Source organism: Panulirus ornatus, chromosome 57, assembly GCF_036320965.1.
Source record: "Panulirus ornatus isolate Po-2019 chromosome 57, ASM3632096v1, whole genome shotgun sequence".
Lineage (NCBI taxonomy): Eukaryota > Metazoa > Arthropoda > Malacostraca > Decapoda > Palinuridae > Panulirus > Panulirus ornatus.
In genome coordinates this window covers 21,756,493-21,780,735 of record NC_092280.1, presented here as the reverse complement: position 1 = coordinate 21,780,735, position 24,243 = coordinate 21,756,493, and the positions used below count along the sequence as shown (strand labels likewise).

The 24,243-nt window shown below is 39.8% G+C and overlaps 1 protein-coding gene across 1 annotated transcript in view; it reads right to left on the bottom strand.

Annotated features, from left to right (window-relative positions):
- LOC139766253 (uncharacterized) overlaps positions 1-24,243 on the bottom strand; it is a 181,574-nt gene that overhangs the window by 81,235 nt on the left and 76,096 nt on the right. Inside the window, exons 13-17 of the mRNA XM_071694642.1 lie at positions 21,479-21,630; positions 19,815-19,907; positions 15,364-15,490; positions 10,649-10,777; positions 4,767-4,904 (exon numbers count right to left, since the gene is read on the bottom strand). Coding sequence (XP_071550743.1) covers positions 4,767-4,904; positions 10,649-10,777; positions 15,364-15,490; positions 19,815-19,907; positions 21,479-21,630 — 639 coding nt within the window. The remainder of the gene's footprint in view (positions 1-4,766; positions 4,905-10,648; positions 10,778-15,363; positions 15,491-19,814; positions 19,908-21,478; positions 21,631-24,243) is intronic.

Genomic DNA, 24,243 nt, shown 5'->3' with positions numbered 1-24,243 from the left:
TCTCTTATCGCTATATATCTCTGTTGCCTGTTCCCAACTGGAACTCCTTCAAGGGGGTGCCTAAGGTAATGCTGTCTCCATAACCCGTGAACTTCACTGCCACTTCTTAGTGCCTCACCCTTAACAGGCCATTGGCAGCGGATAAGTTTAGTGCGGTGTTTGCAGAGGCTCCTACCTAATGTTCCAACTAACAATGTTAAAAAAAAGCCAAGGAGACATCAAACAGCATTGTCTCACATTCACACATTTACTGAAACTTTTGCTCAACTCTCCATCCACTCTTACACATGCATTTACTCCTCTTTTGAAGGTTTTCACACCATTCAATAGCTGTCTCCCTACCCCAAATATCCTCAACACATAAATTATTCCACTAAACTGTCATAAGCTTCCTCTACATCCATAAAAGCTGCACACAGCTTCTTACTATTCTCAAGCCACTTTTCCATAGTCATTCTCACCACAAAAATCTAGTCCACAGATCTGCCTAACACCCCCTTGCTACTCACTTATTCTGCATTCAGTCACTTTCATCATTATCAATTAACACTCTTGCATACAATTTTCCTTACATATTTAACAAGGCTTATTCCCCTATAATGGCTATATATTTTCTTAGCACCTTTCCCTTTGAATATGAGAACAGTAATACTTTTCATCCAGTCCTCAGGCACAACCATCTGTTCCATGCTAAATTACATCTCATACAAATCCACTCTATTGCACTTTAACCTCCATAATCCAACATTTCACCTATAATACCATCCACTCCAGGTACCCTTCCTACCTTCAACCTCATTATTGCCTTTTTAACCTTCCTTTTTGCTACAGGCCTCTGCACTTGTATCCTTTCCCTACCATCCTCCATACCCATGCATGTAACAACTGCAGTCTCACCTTCTCCCACATTCATCAATCTATCAAATATTCTTTCCATCTTTTTACTTCCTTTTGATTCAGCAACTCCCCTTCCCTACTTTGCCACTCTTACACCCACCTCTTCCCTTTTTCACCTCCTTATTTTCCTTAAACATTTCATTCAACTTTCTTCCAGAATCTTCATCTTTTTCTCTGCAAGCATCTTAACATTCCACTTACACATATTCTTCCCTCCTCCTTTGATGAACTTTCACAGGAACATTACTTAAAAACAATCTACCATATGCCTTTTTCTTCCACAGCATTTCTAATCTCATCCGTACATAATACATATCCAGTTTTATTCTTATCTCACAACCTCATATCAAACCACTAATTCTACAACCTTTAACAGTTTTTTCCTAGACATTTCAAATACCTCATTTACAAGATTGCATCCTAAATTTAGTGCACTTCCATCTAAACTTTCTTTCATTCTTTTTTTCATATTCCTCCTTGCATTCTTTCCTGTTCATATTCTCCTCTGCTAACACTTTTACCTCTCCATTCTTCTTTACTCCATATCTCCACTTCTTCCAGATTCTTACCTTCATAAGAAAGGTAAAACGATCAGCATCTCCAAAGAATCTCTCACAACTCTAGCATCCAAAATGTTTCTCAACCTTTCATTCACTATCAAACAAGCAATCAAACCTTTTTGTTCTTCTCTTCCCTCATTTCTCATCCATGCATATATGTGAGTCATCTTGTGCTAAAAAAGGTGGTTAGCAAGGAATAATCCCCTCTCAGCACAAACATCCACAAGATAACTTCCATTCTCATACACTCCAAGCACTTCCCATTTACCAACTATCTTGCTAATCACATGCCACCTTGGCACTCTCATCACCCATTACAAAGGCCTTCCTTTCCCTCTCAAACTCATCATTTCTCCAGAAATGCCTCATTTCATCCTTACCTTGCACAGCTTCAATATTCACAGGTGCATATACACACATCACGTATACTTCACAATTCCAATCTTTCCGGTCACCCACACTATTCTTGGTCCATTCCATCCATGTTCTGTGCCACCTTCCCATACTCAGGGTGACAGCACAACTGCACATTCTCTCCGTCTTCCCTGATAATTTTCAGTCATTCTCATCCATACAGTTCCTCCTAATATTTCCTCCCACAACTTCCATTCATAACTTCTATTTTCACGCCGTGGACTCATAGGAATATACTTGATCGCACGGAAAATTGTGAGCCTTTCCATTATATACATACATATTCATACATGATGCCTTCAACCATTCCCACCACCACCCCGCCACACATAAATGGCACTCCCCTACACCCACGTGCACGTAAGGCAGCGCTAGGAAAAGACAACAAAGGCCACATTTGTTCATACTCAGTCTCTAGCTGTCATGTGTAATGCACCCAAACCACAGCTCCCTTTCCACATCCAGGCCGCACAAAACTTTCCATGGTTTACCCCAGATGCTTCACATGCCCTGGGTCAATCCAGTGACAGCACGTCGACCCTGGTATACCACATCGTTCCAATTCACTCTATTCCTTGCATACCTTTCACCCTCCAGTATGTTCAGGCCCCAATCGCTCAAAATCTTTTTTACTCAATCCTTCCACCTCCAATTTGGTCTCCCACTTCTCCTCGTTCGATCCACCTCTGACACATATATCTTCTTTGTAAATCTTTCCTCATTCATTCTCTCCATGTGACCAAACCATTTCAATACACCCTCTCCTGCTCTCTCAACCACACTCTTTTTATTACAACACATCTCTCTTACCTTTTCATTACTTACTCAATCAAACACCTCACACCACATATTGTCCTCAAACATTTCATTTCCAATACATCCACCCTCCTCCACACAACCCTATCTATAGCCCACGCCTAATTGTTGGAACCACTATCTATAAATAATAATCAGATCGCCATTTACCACGTTAGCATCGTGTGATAAACGTGTTGATAGGCTATGCTTCCCATGGTTAATTGTAACTTGCACGAATAGATCTTTTCTAACGCACCATAGTGACATTGTTTGCTATGTTTTATTTATTTTTCTCTCACCATTTGTAGTATAACAGGCACTTAATATTTTTGTATCACTTTCAGTCAAGCAAAGAATATATGTTAAGTGCTTGTTAGTCGCATCTTAAACATGGTTGTGTTAGGGCAATTTTTTTTCTTTGTATAGATGAAATTTAAGTGACTTTAAAGTAATCACATTCATGAGAATTTTGTTTATATAAAGTAGTATAAACGATTTCAAGAACAAGAATGAGGAATCTTTTATGGAAAGAGAAAATTTAAAGCAGGCAAGTCAAGGCTGTTATCATGGCAGACTCTGCCAGACATTGCCCCTTTCATTGATGTTCCCATTTGCTTTCTTGCTTTTCTCTATCAATCTCCTTCCAAGAAATTTTCCTAATCTCTCTAAGTCTACTGATATTTGTTCACCCAGTCTTTCATTTTCCTTCCTTTTCAGCCACTGCACATTTCTCTTGACCACCTGCCACTATTTCTGATACATCTCCCAATTAACTATCCTCCTTCCCTGTAAGTACCACCCATGAACTTTTCTCTTTCACTGGCAACTTTACTACATCACACCCTACACTTATCACTCCTTCTCACACACCCACCTCCTACCTTCCCATGCCTCACACTTCTGCACATGCCAGTAATGCTTCCTCAAACACTCTCCAGTGCCCACTCACTTCAAAGTTTCATTCACATTCACCTTTCAACACTCAATCTTTCCTGAAATCTCTTTACAAGTCTCTTCAAGCTCTCTTACTTTCACCCCTCTTCGTACCCATATCACTTCCTCTATTCTAAAAGCCTCTCCAAATTTTCACCCCCATTCACCAAGAAAGACAGGACATCCTATCAGTTGGCCCTCTCATCACAATCACATCCAAGAGTCTCCCATTTGCATGACTACAAATTAGAGCACAATCCCATAATGTCCACTTACCATCTTCCTAATCACCCATGCATAATCAAGTATGACCCCTCTTTTAAACCAGGCACTCCCAACTGCCAATCCATTTTTCAGCAACTCTACTAGCTGTTCCCCGTTTCTATACACCTTACTGAGTAGCCCATGCCCCAAAATTATATTGTAAATTGCCACATTTCCCACTTTCACATTCAAATCATCCAACACTAATACCTGATTCCTTGCATCAACACTGATGACACACTCACTTACTGCTTCCAAACACTTGCTTTTCTTCATCATCCTTTCCATGGCCATGCACTAACACTCTAGCACCTCTCATAATCCACTTTCATTATTACCTCTATCAGTCTGGAGCTCACTTCCCTACATTGTTTCACACATTCCCATAATTCCTTTAGCAAAAGTGCTACACCTTCCTTAGCTCTCATTCTTACATTATCCCACAACTTTACCCCTCTGACAATCCCAAACCATTCTTCCCAATTATCCCTGAGCTGTTTTTCAAGCAGATTCAAAACATCTAGGTTCTTTCCTCAAACATACTACCTATCTCTCCCTTCTCATCTTGGTTACATCCAAATATATTCAGACACCCAAGCCTAAGACTTCAAGGAGGATGAGAACTCCTTATCTTACTCCTCCTTCTATTCCAACTTAGAAACTGAAACAAAAGAAAGAGAGAAGTTTCCCACCCCATCCTCTCTTCGTCACCTTCTATAACAAGCTAGGAATACAGTCACATAATATATGGAATATCTATTCAACAAGAAAGGGCAACATTAAGGGTACATTTCGAGATATTGCATATTAATGAAAGCCTCCCTAATGTAACATTATTAATCACTAACATGTAAGTTTATTTAACCTTATTACTGTTTTAAGCTTACCAAGTACACTTACCTGATGAGGTTTCAAAAACTTGACTAGCTTTTCATTGATTGAAATGAGCTCTGCCTTTGTTTCCGGGTTGAAATCTAGGACTAACTTCCCCAAGTTCTTTTGGTCTGACTCTACATCAATTTCAAATATTTGGTTGTACTGGAAAAGAAAAAAGTTTTCTTTAAAAACTGAGAAACATTAATGAGGGGAGATAATGAAATAATTATGTGCAGACTGCACTTATGATGAAGCTGCAATTATTTTCAAAAGGCAACAGCAAAAACAAATATCAATGAAAAAAACACACACACACACAAATATCTATCTATCTATCTATCCATACATACATATGAGAAGAAAGATCATGAGATGCAAGTGTTTTGGGAGCAGCTGAGTGAGTGTCAGCAATTTTGGTACACGAGACCAGGTATTAATGATGGGTGATTTGAATGAAAAGGCAAGTAATGTGGCAGTTGAGGAAATAATTAATGCGCATGGAGTATTCAGTGTTGCGAATGGAAATGGTGATAAGCTTGTAGAGTTGTGTACTGAAAAAAGACTGGCAATTGGGATAACCAGCCATAAAAAGAGTTATACACATCTATTTATCTAATGTGCTTGATCGCCGTTTCCTGCATCAGCGAGGTAGCACAAGGAAACACATGAAGAAAGACCCATTCACTTGCATACACACAAACAGTAAACCCTCAATTTAACAGACTAATAGAGGGGAAGGAGTATCTGTTAATGCTGAAAGTCCGCTAAATCGAATGTAACCTATTTCTGTGCACATTTAAGGTCACACGCTTTCTTTCAACTCCTCTATCACTATAAGGTTTAGTGTGTGGTATGATAGCTTTGTGGTGGGCACCCAGCAGCATGGGACTAAGAGATTAAGCCACCCATCTCCTGTGAAAGGATACTTCTTGATCATAAAGTGAGAACAAACAACCTGCTTTCATTGCACCTCTTACATGGTGCAGTGAGTAGGATTTGAACCTACGTGGAAAATCCCAAGTCACTGCAAGGCTACTCACCTTCAGGAGATGGGGCACACCTAAGAAAATTGCCTTGGAAGGGGAAACCAATCTAGACAGTGAGGAGATGAAAGCTTTTTACAAAAAATGGGTAACCATGGCCCACTTCTCCTCAGCCCACTTCCCCCAGTCCAATGGATGTGCCAAAGCAGCAGCAAAGGCAGCCAAATGGATGTTGAGGGGCAACACAGGAGTTGGAGGTAGCCTGCATAACAGCAAAGTGACTCAGGTTATGCTCCAATATCTCAACACCCCCCCTAAGAGAGGGGGCTAAATCATCCACACAGTTGGCAGCAGGAAGACAGTTGCGAAATGCGTGTCCTGGCACCCCAGCAACATCATCTAATAAACCAGTGATAAACTGCTCTGCAAAACAGGGAATGGGCCACAGAAGACAGGCAGGCTCTTATATAGGGCAACCCAGCAAGTAATGTCACTATGCTGCCCAAGCTGTCCATGCGCACACCTATCTGCAGGCAAGACATCGCTCTGAAGGTGTGGGACATGTCAGGCATGGTAGTAGAGGTGAAGCCACATTAAGAATACTCAGTGAAGCTGGATGGCAGTGGCTGCCTGTCTTTGTAAAACCATCATCACCTACACCCCTGGGGTTCGCCAATTCCCACGATACCCATGGGTACACAGGAGTACCCACCAGCAGCGGTTTCATCCCCAGTTGTGGCGACACCCAGCCTCAGGCAGCAGTGCCCTTACTGTGTGAGACCCCACCCTGCACACTTGCAAGATTATGCTTGTGTTGGCTCCTGTGAATAATGAAAACACTAATTTGTCATTTCTGTTCTGCTCGCACATGAAGGAAGAGTATTGTTGCTGAGCAGTGATTTATGTGTATATTTGCCTCATGCCATGTTGAATTTTAAGTTCATTCTCTTTTTATATTGTTTTCTTGGATTTAATTTTGTTTTTGTTGTAACCAAAACAAAGAAAGTCTACCCCATGCTACAAAAATCAAGTGCAATATGAAATGTGAATGTTGCTGTTTGATATTTTTTTATTTTTTCATTTCTCAAATTAATATTAATAAATGCACTATCATTATTTTTCTGATATATCCAAAATCTGTCATATTAGGATCCAATAAATTGAGGGTTTATCATAAAGGTTTTCAAAAAAGTAGAGAGAATGTTGGGGAGAAGAGTGTGGTGAGAGTGAGTGAGCCTAGAAAGGACACTTGTGCGAGGAAGTACCAGGAGAGACTGAATGTAGAATGGCAAAATGTGAGGGCAAATAACATGAGGGGAGTGGGATGTATTTAGGGAAGCAGTGATGATGTGCAAAAGATGCACGTGGCACGAGAAAGGTGGAAAGTGAGCAGATTAAAAAGGGTAGGGAGTGGTGGGATAAAGAAGTAAAGTTGTTAGTAAAGGGGAAAAGAGAGGCGTTTGGTCGATACTTACAATGAAGAAGTGCAAATGACCAGGATATGTATAAAAGAAAGTGGCAGGAGGTCAAGAGGAAGGTGCAAGGATGGAAAAAGAGGGCAAATGAGAACTGCAGTGCCTGAGGATTGGCAGGATGTATGTACAGTGCCTACTATATAAAGGCAAAGGGAACAAATGTGAGTGTTCAAACTATAGAGGCATAAGTTTATGGAGTATTCCTGGAAAATTGTATAGGAGAGTATTAATTGAGAGAGTAAAGGCATGCACAGAGCATCAGATTGGGGAGAAGCAGTGTGGTTTCAGAAGTGAAAGAGGATGTGTGGATCAGGCATTTGCTTTGAAGAATGTCTGAGAAATACTTAGAAAAAAACATGGATCTGTAAGTGGCATTTATGGGTCTGGAAGGCAAATGATGAGGTTGATAGAGATGCTTTGTGCAAGGTCTTATGAGTATATGGTGTGGGAGTTAAGCTACCAGAAGCAGAGAGAAGTTCTTATCAAGTGTGTAAGGCATTTGTACAAGTAGGAAGAGAGGAGTGATTGGTTCCCAGTGAAGGTCAGTCTGTAGCAGGGGTGTGTGATGTCTCTACGGTTGTTCAATTTATTTATAGATGGGGTGGTTAGGAAGGTAAATGCAAGAGTTTTGGAGAGAAGGGCAAGTATCTGGTCTGTTGGGGATGAGAGGGCCTGGGAAATGAGTCAGTTGTTCATTGGTGATAGAGCACTGGTGGCTGATTTGAGCAAGAAATTGCAGAAGATGGTGACTGAGTTTGGAAAAGTGTGTGAAAGGAGAAAGTTAAGAGCAAATGTATATAAGAGCATGATTATTAGGCTGAGCAGGGTTGAGGGACTAGTTAGGGATGATGACCAGATATTAGTAAGATAAGAAAGAATATCACTACTTGATCTCGCCTTAAGGAAGCCATACTGGTGATCAGAGAGAAGACTATGATTTTTGAGGTGTTTAAGGATATGGGAGTTGAGGAAGGACTCAAAGACTTTGGAAATGGTGGATGTCAAAGCACTAGCCCAATAGTTAGAGGGGTCAGAACGGTCACCCTTCTTAGAGATGGAATGTATCAATGGATGCTTCCAAGGGGAAGGAAAAGTTTTGGTTTTTAAACAGAAATGGAACATATGAGCAAGCACAGGCGCATGTATATGTATGTATATATGTATATGTACGTGTATGTAAAGGGATGTATCTAAGTATGTATACGAGTGGATGGGTCTTCTTTGTCTCTCTCTGCTGCTACTTCACTGACGTGGGAAACAGGTAATCAAGCACACGACTCCTGATTCATGATGGTTCGACTTACAACATTTCGACTCTACGACGGTGAGATATTCAACACTTTACCATAAAGTAAGCTTGAAGTTACATTTTGTCCAACTGTAGTGTTCTGAGAACATCTAAGGCAGGATAGGCTAAGCTATGATGTTTGGTGGGTTAGATGTACAGTATGAAATGTATTTTCAAATTACAATATTTTCAACTTGCAATATTTCTCAGAATGTAACCCCATCATAAGTCAAGTAACATCTGCATAATAAAATATATTTTCACCCTTCCAAGATAACTTTCTCTCTCCGAATATTCTTCATCGCTCTCAGAATCTTAGTGTTCCCCCTCCCCCATGACTCACATCTGCTTTCATGGTTCCATCATGGTCAAGTTCACAACCAGATATCAAAAACACTTCACTTCCTCCATTTTTCTCCATCAAAACTTACATCTCACACAACTTGTCCCTCAACCCTGCTGAGCCTAATAACCTTGCTTTTATTCACATTCACTCTCAACTTTCTCCTTTCCCACATTCTTCCAAACTCAGTCACTAACTTCTGCAGTTTCTTACTCAAATCAACTACCGGTGCTGCATCATTAGCAAACAACAATAGACTCACTTCCCAGCCCCCTCGTCCCAAATAGGCTGCATACTTGTCCCACTTTCCAAGACTTTTGCGTTTACCTTCCTCACCATCCCATCCATAAAGAAATCAAACAACCATGGTGACATCACACACCCTTGTCACATTCACTAGGAACCATTCAATCTCCTCTCTCACAACTCGCACACAGCCTTACACCCTTAATAAAAGCTTTTCACTGCTTCTAGCAGCTTACATCCCACACCATATACTCTTAAGACCTTCCACAAAGCATCTCTAGCAACCCTATCATATGCCTTCTCCAGATCCATAAATGCCAAGTACAAATCCATCAGGTTTTCTAAGTATTTCTCACACACATTCTTCAGAGCAAACACCTGATCCACACATCCTCTACCACTTCTGACACCATACTCCTCCTAACCAATCTGATACTCTGTACATACCTTCACCCTATCAATCAAAAACCTCCCATACAACTTACCAGGACCACTCAATAAACTCATACCACTGTAGACTGAACACTCAACTTATCCCCTTTGCCTTTATACAAAGGCACTATTCACACATTCCTCCAATCCTTAAGCACTTCACTGTGATCCATACATCAATCGAATATCCTCACACACCAATCACAACAGTCAAACCCATTCTTAATAAATTGATCAGCAATCCCATCCACTCCCGATGCCTTGCCACGTTTCATCTTTCACAAGGTTTATACCACCTTTTTTCTCTTCACTAAACCACTCTCCACAACTCTCACATCTGCCACTCTATCATCAAACACGTCTAACAATCCTTCCAAATATTCAATCCATATCCTCCTCACTTCATCACTACCTGTTTCCACTTTTCCATTAGCCCACTTCACCCATGTTCTAATTTGTTCTCTTCCCTTTTGCACATTATGTACCTCCTTTCAAAACACCTTTTTATTCTCCCTAGAGTTTAATGATACTCTCACCCCAACTCTCATTTGCCATATTTTTCAACCCCTGAACCTTCCTCTTGACCTTCTGCCACTTATACATCTCCCAATCCACTGCATTCCTTCCTTGTAAGTACCATCCAAATGCCTCTCTTTTCTCTTTCACATTTTACTTCTTCATCTCACCACTCATAACCCTTGCTAATCTTCCCACTTACACCATGCATCCATTTTGTTGACCAGTCCCGCTGGGAGAATGAACAGCTGAGTTAAATGTGGACCAGATGACACAGCCACGATTAGAACCTAAGTGCACTCGACTCTGGGTGGCCTTTGAATGCACCATGGTCAGCATCACTAATTGTTATACCATGGAGGCTCATATCAATAAAATCTCTTGAAAATTAGTTACCTTGGATCCACAAAAATACAACAAACAAAAAATATGAGGATGGTTGAAATACCTGCATGTTCCAGAAGGGAGATAAGAGATAAATTTAAAAAGAAATGGGATTACAGAATTAGTTGCTCTACAAAAAGACATGGGAGTTATTCATATATGAATACAATTATGTAATGTAGTATACCTCTACTGATATACTATAATTAAGAGGTATAATGAAAATGGATGAAATATACCTGTTTCTGACGTTCTGCAACACGCTTGCGACGCTCCTCTTCTTCCTGTGTGGCATTCTTAGTAGTCTCCATTAGGTCTTCATCACGTATCACACGGCGAATCTTTTTGTGCTTGCTTGGAGATTCATCCTATTTAGTGAAATGAAAGCAAAATTTAATTTATCTTTCTTTTGTGCCACTTGCAAATCGTGTACAAATTTTCCATATCAATTTTTCCTTTATTCACAGTAAGCCAAAGGCTCAACATTCTACAGCATGTGGGCCTCAAAACACGATGCTTCAGCTTGTGACAGACTGGAGAAAATTAAAATTTTCTATCCACATATGGAGTGAAAGATTTTAGGTAATCAGGGCCTGAACATGCAGGGTGGTGAAAGGTGTGCACACTATAGAGTGAACTGGAATGATGTGGTGTACAAGAGTTGATGTGGTGTCAATCAACTGAACCAGGGTGTGTGAGGCAGCCAGGAGAAACCATGGAAAGGTCTGCAGGGCTGGTTGTGGACAGGGTGCTGTGGTCTTGGTGCATTACACACAACAGTTAAGGAATGAATGTAAGTGTACATGGCCTTTCTTAGAATGTTCCTGGAGCTACCTCAGTAAAGCAGGAAATGGCAATCAAGTGTGAAAAAAATTATTCTCAATATCTAAACGAGTATCTTTAAATAATTACCGTAATCTCTTTTAAGGTACTTGTGTACTCATCATGCATTTTTTAAACTCAATGTCACCAGGCAGATGTTAACATGAGCTGAGCAATGCCTCTAGATGGGTACCTATGTACTGGGTTTTGAATCTTAATTTCAAGGCTCTGTGCCAAGCCTAGGTGGTGGCTGAAGTGATGTGTACAATAATTTCTCCTCACAGTCAGTCATCCTTACACCATGCTAACCAGAAAAAATCTTCCCAAGTTTTCTCAGAAGGAAACTGATTGGCTTTTAACTAAAATCAAACCACCAGGTAAAAGATGATCTCCAATTATTTGACAATGTTGATCTGATTTTGGGTCATGTTGAGAGTCATTTTATGGACAATGACTCTTCCAGCATTAATTGATGACCAAGATGAGGCAGGAAAAGGTTGGAGGTACTGGTGTTTACCAGTTATGGAGATTCTTTTGCCATGGCCACCCCCTTAAGGGAGTTCCCAAAGGGAACAGGCATCAGAGATATTAACAGGAGGCATTGCTGCTAGTGACTCCCTACTTTAATCCTGTGTCTGACTGGTGTGGCTGGTAATTTCTTTAGTTCTTATATCATGAAAAATATTATCAATATATCGAACTAATTGCAACAAGATTAATCATATATATCAAAACATACTATTCATCAGTAATCAGTCTTTCATGTAAGTAAACAATAAAACATGCACTGGAAACTCAGTTGACACTTAGGCCTTACGCCTGCATTTTTCAGTGCATTAAACTGAAACTCAGTGGAGGACAACATCTATTTCTAAAGAGATTTTTCTTCAACGTTATATAAATGTTAGAGAGAAGAGAGTGGTGAGAGTAAGTGAGCTTGGAAAGGAGACTTGTGTGAGGAAGTACCAGGAGAGACTGAGTGTAGAATGACAAAAGGTTAGAGCAAATGACAAGTGGGGAGTGGGTGAGGAATGGGATGTATTAAGGAAACAGTGATGGCATGTGCAAAAGAAGCATGTGACATAAGAAAGGTGGGAGTAGGGTAGGGCATATAAGAAAGGGTAGTGAGTGGTGGGGTGAAGAAATGAAGTTGTTAGCGAAAGAGAAAAGAGAGATGTTTGGATGATACTTACAAGGAAGGAGTGCCAAAGACTAGGATATATACATAAGAAAGCGGCACAAGGTCAAGAGCAAGGTGCAAGGGTTGAAAAAGAGGGCACACGAGAGCTGGATTGAGAGGGTATCATCAAACTTTTAGGAGAATAAACAGATATTTTGGAAGGAGGTAAATAACTTGCAAAAGACAAGAGAAAAAATGGGAACCAGTGAAGGAGGGAAAGGGGAAGTGATAACAGGTAGTGATGAAATTAGTAGGAGACGGAGCGAGTATTTTGAAGGTTTGTTAAATGTACTTGATGATACAGAGTGGCAGATGTAGGGTGTTTTGGTCGGGATGGTGTGCGAACTGAGAGGGGTCAGGGAGAATGGTTTGGTTAAGAGAGAAGAGGTGGTGAAAGCCAAGCAGAAGATGAAATCCGGCAAGGTGGCAGGTTTGGATGGTATTGCAGTTGAATGGATCAAAAAAGGAGGTGACTGTATCATTGATTTGTTGGTAAGGATATTCAGTGTATGTATGGATTATGATGAAGTGCCTGAGGATTGGCAGAATGCATGTATAGTGCCATCACACAAAGGCAGAGGGGATATAAGTAAGAGTTCAAAGTACAATAGCTTTAAAGTGATTATCAAATAGCAGGATATAAGCTAGTTGGGGACTGATAATGTCCCTCACCTGTCACCAGTGTTCCATATCAGGAGAACAGCAAGGGAGACAAAACTGTCAACAAGTATCAGAATAGCCTTCAAGTATATGGATGAGGAAATATTCAGCTAGCTATTCATACCCTACATGAGGCCAAAATTATGATATGCTTCTCAGGTTTGGTCAAAAACTAAGAAGAATAAAGAACTAACAGAGAAAGTCCCGAGGAGGACAACAATGACGGTCCGAATTAAGAAAGCAAAGTTATAGGGAAAGGCTGGAGGATTCAAATTTATCCATCTAGGAAGAGACACGAATAAGATGCAACCTTATCACAAGTTTTTAAGAGTTTGACAATGTGATCAAAGAACAGTTCTTTGAGAGATGTGGGGATATAGCAAACAGAAGACATAATATGAAATAAAGTAAGAAACTTGTTAAAAAGGATGCAAAACAAAATTTTATGGTATAAGAGTGGTGGATAACTGGAACAGAAAGACTTAGGACATGGTTAATGGAGTGGGCATGCATACATGTAAGCAGTTGTATGATAGCAGAGGATGTTCAAGTGGTAGGGCCCCAGGAATGTAAAACTCCCTCCTAGTACAGTACTAACAGGTAATTATATAAAAGTGCTTGTGTGCCTAACATATGAACAAAAGTTGTTAATTGTTCCACAACATAATAAAGGAGTAAAGGGAAATGCAAGGATTACAAAGAAATATGTCTTCACATAATACTTGGTAAGGTTTATGGTAGGACAGAGTTTAATCATGTGAAAAGGATTTGTGAACCCTTGTGGGTGAAGAACAAGGTGATTCTAGGATTGGAAGAGAGTTTGTAAACAATATTTTAGTATATGAACAATAATGCTCTTACATAAGTGTGGAGATTCATGTCTCAACTTAGCAAGCTGGAAAAGAGCTAAGAATGTGTTTATGTATATTTGAAGGAATAGTGGTTCCGACAATGTTATAAGGTTGAGAGGCGTGGGCTATAGATAGAGTTGTGCAGAAGAGGGTGGATGTGTTGGAAATGAGATGCAGGGGGACAATATGTGGTATGAGGTGGTTTGATCGAGTAAGTAAGGAAAGGGTAAGAGAGATGTGTGGTAATAAAAAGAGTGTGGTTCAGAGAACAGAAAAGGGTGCTCTGAAATAGTTTAGTCACATGGAGAGAATGAGCAAGGAATCATTGACAAAGAGGATGTATGTGTCAGAGGTGGGGGGAACGAGGAGAAGTGGGAGACCAAATTGGAGGTGGAAAGATGGAGTGAAAAAGATTTTGAGTGATCAGGGCCTGAACATGCAAGAGGGTGAAAGGCGTGCAAGGAACAGAGTGAATTGGAACAATGTGGTATACCAGGGTCAACGTGCTGTCAATGGATTGAACCAGGACATGTGAAGCATCTGGGGTAAACCATGGATAGTTTTGTGGGGCCTGAATGTGGAAAGGGAGCTGTGGTTTCGGTGCATTATACATGACAGCTAGAGACTGAGTGTGAACGAATGTGGCCTTTGTTGTCTTTTCCTAGTGCTACCTTACGCACATGCGGAGGGAGGGGGTTGTCATTTCATGTGTGGTGGGGTGGCGATGGGAATAAATAAAGGCAGACAGTATGAATTATGTACATATATATGTCTGTGTGTGTGTATATATGTATACGTTGAGATGTATAGGTATGTATATGTGTGTGTGTGGATGTGAATGTATATACATGTGTATGTGGGTGGGTTGGGCCATTCTTTCGTCTGTTTCTTTGCGCTACCTCACTAACGTGGGAGACAGCGACAAAGTATAATTTTTTCTTTTTTTTTTTTTTTATACTAATCGCCATTTCCCGCATTAGCGAGGTAGCGTTAAGAACAGAGGATGAGGACTGGGCCTTTGAGGGAATATCCTCACCTGGCCCCTTTCTCTGTTTCTTCTTTTGGAAAAAAAAATGAGGGGAGGATTTCCAGCCTCCCGCTCCCTTCCCTTTTAGTCGCCTTCTACGACATGCAGGGAATACGTGGGAAGTACTCTTTCTCCCCTATCCCCAGGGATAAGAATATATATATACACATATATATATATATATATATATATATTTATCATAAATAACTTGATCCAACATTTGTAATTGGGAGGATATTTAATAATAGAAAAACCATGAAACATAATAAAATATGTCTTGTGATAACAAAGAGAGATAAACCATTACTCATAATAATACTTAAATTCATTTACTTGCAACAACCAACAACACCCAGCATCCAGGGGCCTTTTCCAAAAACAACTAAAAAAAAATTAGCAGCTTAATGAACATACCTTGATGCTTTTTCCTTCCTCATTATCATCATCATCATCACCATCACCATCATCATCATCATCAGATGATGACATTTTCTTTATTCGCTTTCTTTTGGCCTTTGGTTTTTCTTCTAATTCTTCCTCACTGGATAAAGGGAAAAAATCAATATAAAAAATTGCATGCTACCCTAATGTAAAGAAATAATAAGATTAAAGACAATATATGCCAATCACTAAAAAAAACTCCTAACTCATGTGTATTCTGTAATTAGATACTTTCATTGAATGGGGAGGAAGTTTTAAATTCAATGAGCCCCTTTTCTTGAAGTTTCTCCTTCTGATATTTTTTATAAATATTCTTAAACTGTCATCATTCACATTTTCATATCTTGGTTTATTCCATTCATCCACTAATCCATAACTAAGAATATACTACTTTACATTTTTCTAACCACAGTGGGCAAATTTACAGCCTCTAATTTCTCTCTGTAATGAACCTATCATTGTACCTCAGCTCTTTTAATTCACACACCATTTTTGTTGCCCTCCCTTGGATATTCTCATTATATCTTTGTGCTCCTTCGAGTGCTATTACTACACCTGAAAATCATATTCTAGTTCTAATTTAGCACACCTTGTTGATAGTCTGCTGAATATTTCCTTACCTACATACTTCCACACATTCTTTATCGCTCCCAAAACCTTCGCCCCCTCCCCCATCCTGTGACTCATTTCTGCTTCCATTGTTCTACTTGCTGCTAAGACTACTCCCAGACATCTAAAACACTTCACTTCCTCAAATTTTTCTCCATTTAAACTTACATCCCAATTAACAAGTCCCTCAACCATAATGAACCTAATAACCTTGCTCTAACTCGCATTTTCTCTCAAATTTCTCCTTTCAAACACTTTTCCAAACCCAGTCACCAACTTCTGCAGTTTCTCACTTGAATCAGCCACCAGAGCTGTATCATCGGCAAACAACAACTGACTCACTTCACAAGCCCTCTCATCCACAACAGACAGCATACTTGCCACTCTCTCCAAAACTCATGCATTTACCTCTGCCACAGACCAACCTTCACTGGAAACCAATCACTCTCCTCTCTTCCTACTCGTAAAAAACACTTTACACCCTTGCTAAAAACTTCTCACTGCTTCTAGCAGCTTTTTTCCCATACCATATACTCTTAAGATCTTCCACAAAGCATCTCTATCTACCCTGTTATATGCCTTCTCCAGATCCATAAATGCTACATATAAATCCATCTGTTTTTCTAAGCATTTCTCACACACATTCTTCAAAGCAAACACCTGATCCATACATCCTCTACCACTTCTGAAACCACACTGCTCTTCCCCAATTTGGTGCTCTGTACATGCATTCACCCTCTCAATCAATACCCTCCCATATAATTTCCAAGGAATACTCAACAAGCTTAAGCCATTGTAGTTTGAACACTCACCTTTATCCCCTTTGCTTTTGTACAATGACCCTATACATGCATTCTGTCAATCCTCAGGCACTTCACCATGACCCTTACATACAATATCCTTACAAACCAATCAACAACACAGCCACCCCATTCCTTAATGTATTCAACTGCAATACCATCCACTCCTGCCATGGTGACATCACACGGTCTTACCTCACACCCACAAGTATACTAAAACTTTTGCTCAACTCTCCATCCACTCTTATCTATGAATTTACTCCTTTATAGGAGGATTTCACGTCATCCAACAACTGTCCCCATCTATATATCTGTAAAACATCCCATAAAACATTCCAACTGAATGTCATTCACTTTCTTCAGACCTAAAAAAGCTGCATACATCTTCTTACCTTTCACTATATACTTTCTTACAATCATTCTCACCACAAAATCTGATACACACATCCCCTACCTTTCCTAAAATCCTCTTGCCCCTCACTTACTCTGCATTCAGTCACTTCCCTCACTCTATGAATCAACACTCTTACTTACACTTTTCCCAGCATTCTAAACAGACTTATTCTCCTATAAATGCTTTATATATCCTTTGCACCTTTTCCTTAGAATAAATTAACAATAATAGCTTTCATCCTAGTCTCACACAAAACCTGATTCCATGCTTAAGTACATATCAAATGCATCCAGTCTTATCACGCTTTCTCCTCCATACTTCACATTTCAGCTGTAACCCTATCCACCCCAGGTGCCTTTTCTACCTTCAACTTCATTATTGCCCTTTTCACCTCCCTTTTTGCTACAGGTCCCAGCTCTTATATCCTTCAGCTTCTGTCTTCCATATCCATGCATGTAATAACCAACTCACCTTCTCTCACATTCATCATTCTTCCTTTCACTTCCTCCTTTTGATTCAGCAACTCCCCTTCCTTACTTCTCATATTTACATTTCCCCTCTTAAATCTGCCTATCTTTGGCCCTCATATTTCTGAAACCAAAAAAAATATATTTTTTTCTATTCCTTTACTGATATCTCTTTACTGTTTTCCTGTCCAGAGTAAAACAATAAAAAATGCCTAATTAAACATCACCAACAAATCAAAGATGAAAGTCAAGGGTAATGCACCTAACTCCATCCATATAACAACCCATCTCAGCCAGGCTTTCTAGAAAGGAGACTTATATCATATTGAATTAAGCATTATCAAGAATATTTACACAGACAACATAACAAACTTCTCATACTGCAGAGAGTGCTTGACTGTCAGGTCAGTCTGAGGCATCTCAAGGATGCAGACAGCCAAAGACCAAACAAAACTATATATGCAGGAGGGTGAAAGGAGGGCAAGGAATAGAGTGAATTGGAGCGATGTGGTATACAGGGGTTGACGTGCTGTCAGTGGATTGAATCAAGGCATGTGAAGCGTCTGGGGTAAACCATGGAAAGCTGTGTAGGTATGTATATTTGCGTGTGTGGACGTGTGTATGTACATGTGTATGGGGGGGGGTTGGGCCATTTCTTTCGTCTGTTTCCTTGCGCTACCTCGCAAACGCGGGAGACAGCGACAAAGTATAAAAAAAAAAAAAAAAAAAAAAAAAAAAAAAAAAAAAAAAAAAAAATATATATATATATATATATATATATATATATATATATATATATATATATTTTTTTTTATACTTTGTCGCTGTCTCCCGCATTTGTGAGGTAGCGCAAGGAAACAGACGAAAGAAATGGCCCAACCCCCCCCATACACATGTATATACATACGTCCACACACGCAAATATACATACCTACACAGCTTTCCATGGTTTACCCCAGACGCTTCACATGCCTTGATTCAATCCACTGACAGCACGTCAACCCCGGTATACCACATCGCTCCAATTCACTCTATTCCTTGCCCTCCTTTCACCCTCCTGCATGTTCAGGCCCCGATCACACAAAATCTTTTTCACTCCATCTTTCCACCTCCAATTTGGTCTCCCTCTTCTCCTTGCTCCCTCCACCTCCGACACATATATCCTCTTGGTCAATCTTTCCTCACTCATCCTCTCCATGTGCCCAAACCACTTCAAAACACCCTCTTCTGCTCTCTCAACCACGCTCTTTTTCTTTCCACACATCTCTCTTACCCTTACGTTACTCACTCGATCAAACCACCTCACACCACACATTGTCCTCAAACATCTCATTTCCAGCACATCCATCCTCCTGCGCACAACTCTATCCATAGCCCACGCCTCGCAACCATACAACATTGTTGGAACCACTATTCCTTCAAACATACCCATTTTTGCTTTCCGAGATAATGTTCTCGACTTCCACACATTCTTCAAGGCTCCCAGAATTTTCGCCCCCTCCCCTACCCTATGATCCACTTCCGCTTCCATGGTTCCATCCGCTGCCAGATCCACTCCCAGATATCTAAAACACTTCACTTCCTCCAGTTTTTCTCCATTCAAACTCACCTCCCAATTGAATTGACCCTCAACCCTACTGTACCTAATAACCTTGCTCTTATTCACATTTACTCTTAACTTTCTTCTTTCACACACTTTACCAAACTCATTCACCAGCTTCTGCAGTTTCTCACATGAATCAGCCACCAGCGCTGTATCATCAGCGAACAACAACTGACTTACTCTAACAATGTTACAGAACTCTACCTGCACAAGCTTATTCTTTTGAGAGAGAAGTCACCTTTGGAGAAGCTATATCACTGGAAGTACAGTCTCGTCAAAAAACTCATCACTGAAAAGAACTAAATTTCCTTGGTACCAGTAGTACACTGAAAAGAACTAAATTTCCTTGGTACCAGTAGTACTGCAATCTTGGGCTTCAAGAGCATTTGGAAAGGTCATGAGTATCAGCTGTACTCTTTCACAGAAATTGGTCCAAGGACAATTATACGTAAATGAATAAAATACTTACTAAACCAATAATTCCTTTGAAAAAATATATCACTTAAAATATAAATTCCAAAGTTATAAAAAAAATCAGTTCTCACAAGTACCTGTCAGAGTCTGTTGAGGTAGCCTTCTTTTTCTTCTTCTTGTCATCATCACTATCTGAGGATGATATCTGAAATGCTCTCTTCTTTCTGGGTCTACAAGAAAAAAAAATAAAATATATCAATTAACAGGGTTTTGAAACAAAAGACACATACCTGAAACATGTCAAAGACACACAAATAAGAGCAGAGAAGAGGGTGAAGGTATGTATAGAGTGTCAGATTGGGGAGGAGCATTGTGGTTTCAGAAGTGGTAGAGTATGTGTGGATCAGGTGCTTACTTTCAAGAATGTGCGAGAAATACTTAGAAAAACAAATGGATCTGAATGTAGCATTTATGGATCTGGAGAAGGTATACGATAGAGATGCTTTGTGGAAGGTCTTAAGAGTATATCGTGTGGGAGGTAAGTTGCTCGAAGCAGTGAAGAGTTTTTATCAAGGATGTAAGGCAAGTGTACGAGTAGGAAGACAGGAGAGTGTTTGGTTCCCAGTGAAGGTCAATCTGCAGCAGGGGTGTGTGATGTCCCCATGGTTATTTAATCTGTTTATGGATGGGGTGGTTAGGGAGGTAAGTGCTAGAGTTTTGGAGAGAGGGGCGAGTATGCAGTCTGTTGGGGAAAAGAGGGCATGCAAAGCGTCAATTGTTGTTCACTGATGATACAACTCTGGTGGCCGATTCGAATGACAAACTACAGATGTTGGTGACTGAGTTTGGAAAAGTTTGTGAAATGAGAAAGTTGAGAGTAAATGTGAATAAGAGCAAGGTTATTAGGTTCAGTAAGGTTGAGGGACAAGTTAACGGGGATGTAAGTTTAAATGGAGAAAAATTGGAGGAAGTGAAGTGTTTTACATATTTGGGATTGGACTTAACAGCAAATGGAACCATGTAAGCAGTAGTGAGTCACAGGGTAGGGGTAAGGGGCAAAGGTTCTGGGAGTGATGAAGAATGTGTGGAAGGAGAGAATGTTATCTTGGAGAGCAAAAATGGGTAGTTTGAAGGAATAGTAATTCCAACAACTGTATATGGTTGTGAGGCATGGCCTATAGATAGGGTTGTATAGAGGAGGGTGGATGTGTTGGAAATGAAATGCATTAGGACAATGTGTGGTATGAGGTGGTTTGATCAATTAAGTAATGAAAGGGTAAGTGAAGAGAGAAGTGTGAAAATAGAAGAGAGTGGTTGAGAGAGCAGCAGAGGGTGTGTTGTAATGGTTTGGACATATGGAGAGAATAAGCGAGGAAAGATTGACAAAAAGGATATATATGTTAGAGGTGGAGGGAACAAGGAGAAGCAGAAGACCAAATTGGTAGTGGAAGGATGGTGTGAAAAAGATATTGGGTGATTGGGGCCTGAACATACAGGAAGGTTAGAGGTGTGCATTTTTTCCCCCCCCTGCTTTGTGGCAGGAAAGTGACAGGAATGGATGAAGGCAAGCAAGTATGAATATGCACATGTGTATATATGTATATGTGCATGTATGAGCATTTATGTATATCTATGTGTATATGAGAGGTTGGACCATTCTTCGTCTGTTTCCTGGCACTACCTCGCTGACGCAGGAAACAGCGATTAAGTATAAAATATATAAATATGTATATACACAAATACTTTTTGTACTGAGAAGTAATTACATATAATTGAAGAGGTAAACAGAATACAAGCTTACGATTCCTCAAAGTCACTATCGTAATCCTCATCATCGTCATCATCATCATCATCATCACCATTTTCAATCTCATCCTCCTCTTCCTGGGCATCATTTTCATCGGAGGATATATTTAGGTTCATATACCCCTTTTTATACACCTTAGGGACATACTGAAAAATAAAAATGTAAATGTAAATAACTGAAATTTTAAGAAAGTAGGTGTACCTTAACTGAGAGACAAAACATTTAGAATTTACAAATCTGAAAGACAAAACCAATCACCATCTATCCATTCTGATTCTCATAAATATTAAGTGAATATGGGGAACACAGACTCCCATTTACAGTATACAAGTGACTGAAATCAAAGATATTTAGTGGTTTTGATGAAGATATAGATACATTGTTCCCTTCACCATGTATCCATAAGATAATTACAATGCAGTCAAAATTATTGATCTTATCTTGCTCTAAAAGATAAGAAACTTCTACCAGAATCATGTCATTAGCAAACAATAACTGAGTCACCTCCCAATCACCCTCCACATTTGAGCTGCTCCTCTCTCCTACACCCTTGAATTCACCTTCCTCACTACCACCAATAAACAAATTTAAATAGTTATGATAACATTACACACCCTTACCACAGGCCCCCTCCTGTAATCACTCTTCTCTCTTCCTGCTCACACACATGCATTACTATCTTGATAAAAACTCAACCATCTCTATTAACCTCATCTATCCAGATCTATAAATGGCACATACAAATCCTTTTATTTCTCTATGTATTTCTTACACACATTCTTCAAAGCAAACCTGATCCAAACATAATCTATCACAGCTGAAGCTACAGTTTTCCTCCCTAATCGGAAGCTATTTGCATATCACCACCCTTTCAATCACCAATTTCCCATTCAACTAACCAGGTATACTCAACTAACTTATACTTTTGTAATTTGAAATATCACTTTTGTCCCCCTTGGCTTTATATAATGGAACTATTGCCATGACCCTACAAATCTACAGATAGCAGAAACCAAGTACGAAACAGCATATAGTCCTTACAGGTGTTTTACCAATCCTCTGGTACCTACCCATTAGCCATAAATACATTACAAATCATAATGCAATAACACAGTCCTCTCTTTTCTTGAAAAATTCAAATTGATATCCCATCCACTCTGGATACCCTGACAAACTTCATCTTATGTAAGGCTTTCAACATCTCTCTCCTTTAACTATTTAACTTGCCAAGACTCCCTCACTTCACACATCTCCCTGACCCAATCACTCAATATCTGCCACCCTCTCACCAAGCACATTCAACAACCTTCATAGTACCACCTCCATCTCCTCTTCACCTTAACTCTATCTGTAACCACTTCCTCATGTGCCTCCTTCATTGATGCTCCCATTTGTTCTCTTGTTTTTCACACTAATAACCTCCTTCCAAATTTTTTCCATTCTCCTCGAATTTGACGCTTCCTCAGCCCAACTCTCATTCACCCTCTTTCTCAGCCTCTGTACCTTCCTCTTGATGTGCTGATTTTCTTGAACATCTCCTAATCACTCTTTTCTTGCAAGCAATACATATAAACATCAGTTTTGTCTTTCCCAGCAACTTAAATTTCCTCATCCTACCACTTACTACCCTTTATCACATGCTCATGTTTCACCTTTCACATGCCACTTACTTCTCTTGCACACATCAGCACTTCTTCCCTCAATACCTCCCATCCATTATCCATTTCCCTAGCTTCATTTACTCTCTATGTTTGCCATTCTACACTCATTCTCTCTTTTCTATGCTCACTCATTTTTACTACACTCTTCCTACCCATATACTTTCCTCTTTTCTGAAAACTTCATTAAACCTTCACACATGCCTTTCTCAAGTAATGATCACAAATCCCATTAGCTGGTCCCTTTCATTACATTTACATCCATGAGTCATCTGCATGCTTATCAACTAGTACAATGTGAGAAAGAATGTAAAGAAGTGATCCCAAGACTGATGAGAGTAAAATTCATTTGTGCTTCTGCAGCTAGATGAAATATGAGTGAAGAAGAGAGGCAAGTTTTCAGGGAGAAACTAAGTTGGTGAATGAGCAATCTTAATGCATATGACTGGATAAAAAGTAATAGGTAATTTGACTGAGTGTGAGTAATGTGGTAGTTATGGGTATTTTTGGAAAGAATGTGGTATCCAATGATGTGAATGGAAATGGTGAACAGCTTGTGTGCTGAAAAAGAACTGGTGACTGGGAATTTAAAATTAAGGCCATTCATAAGAATATGTGGCAAGAGAGAGTAGTTGGGCATAGCTGGAATATTGAATTACAAATGATAAATAATAAGATAAAACAATAATAGTAGCATAAATTAATAAAAAAAAAAAAATAAAATAAAACATTCAACTGTGTAACTTGAGTTACACAGCTTGAGTGGATAAGATATGAACTGGTGGCAAGTGGTAGTGGTGTAAAAATTGTGTGGTGTGTAATGTGCTGTATCACCTTGGTTTTCACTGTTTAATAACAGGCGAAGTAGCATAAAGTGAACATGGCAAGGAGCAATTCAAACCAGGTAGGACCAACGGTGAGGGTATGCTAAAGGGGCTCTATGCTGGTGCATGAGAGGCAGATGTTGCAGGTAAAGGTTGACAGGCAAGGACAGCATTGGTGAGGTGCACAAAACTGCATGATGGTGGACTACACCGATAACTGTTTTTGGGCATATAATTTGATAGAGATGCTCTGTGGAAGGTATTAAGAATATATGGT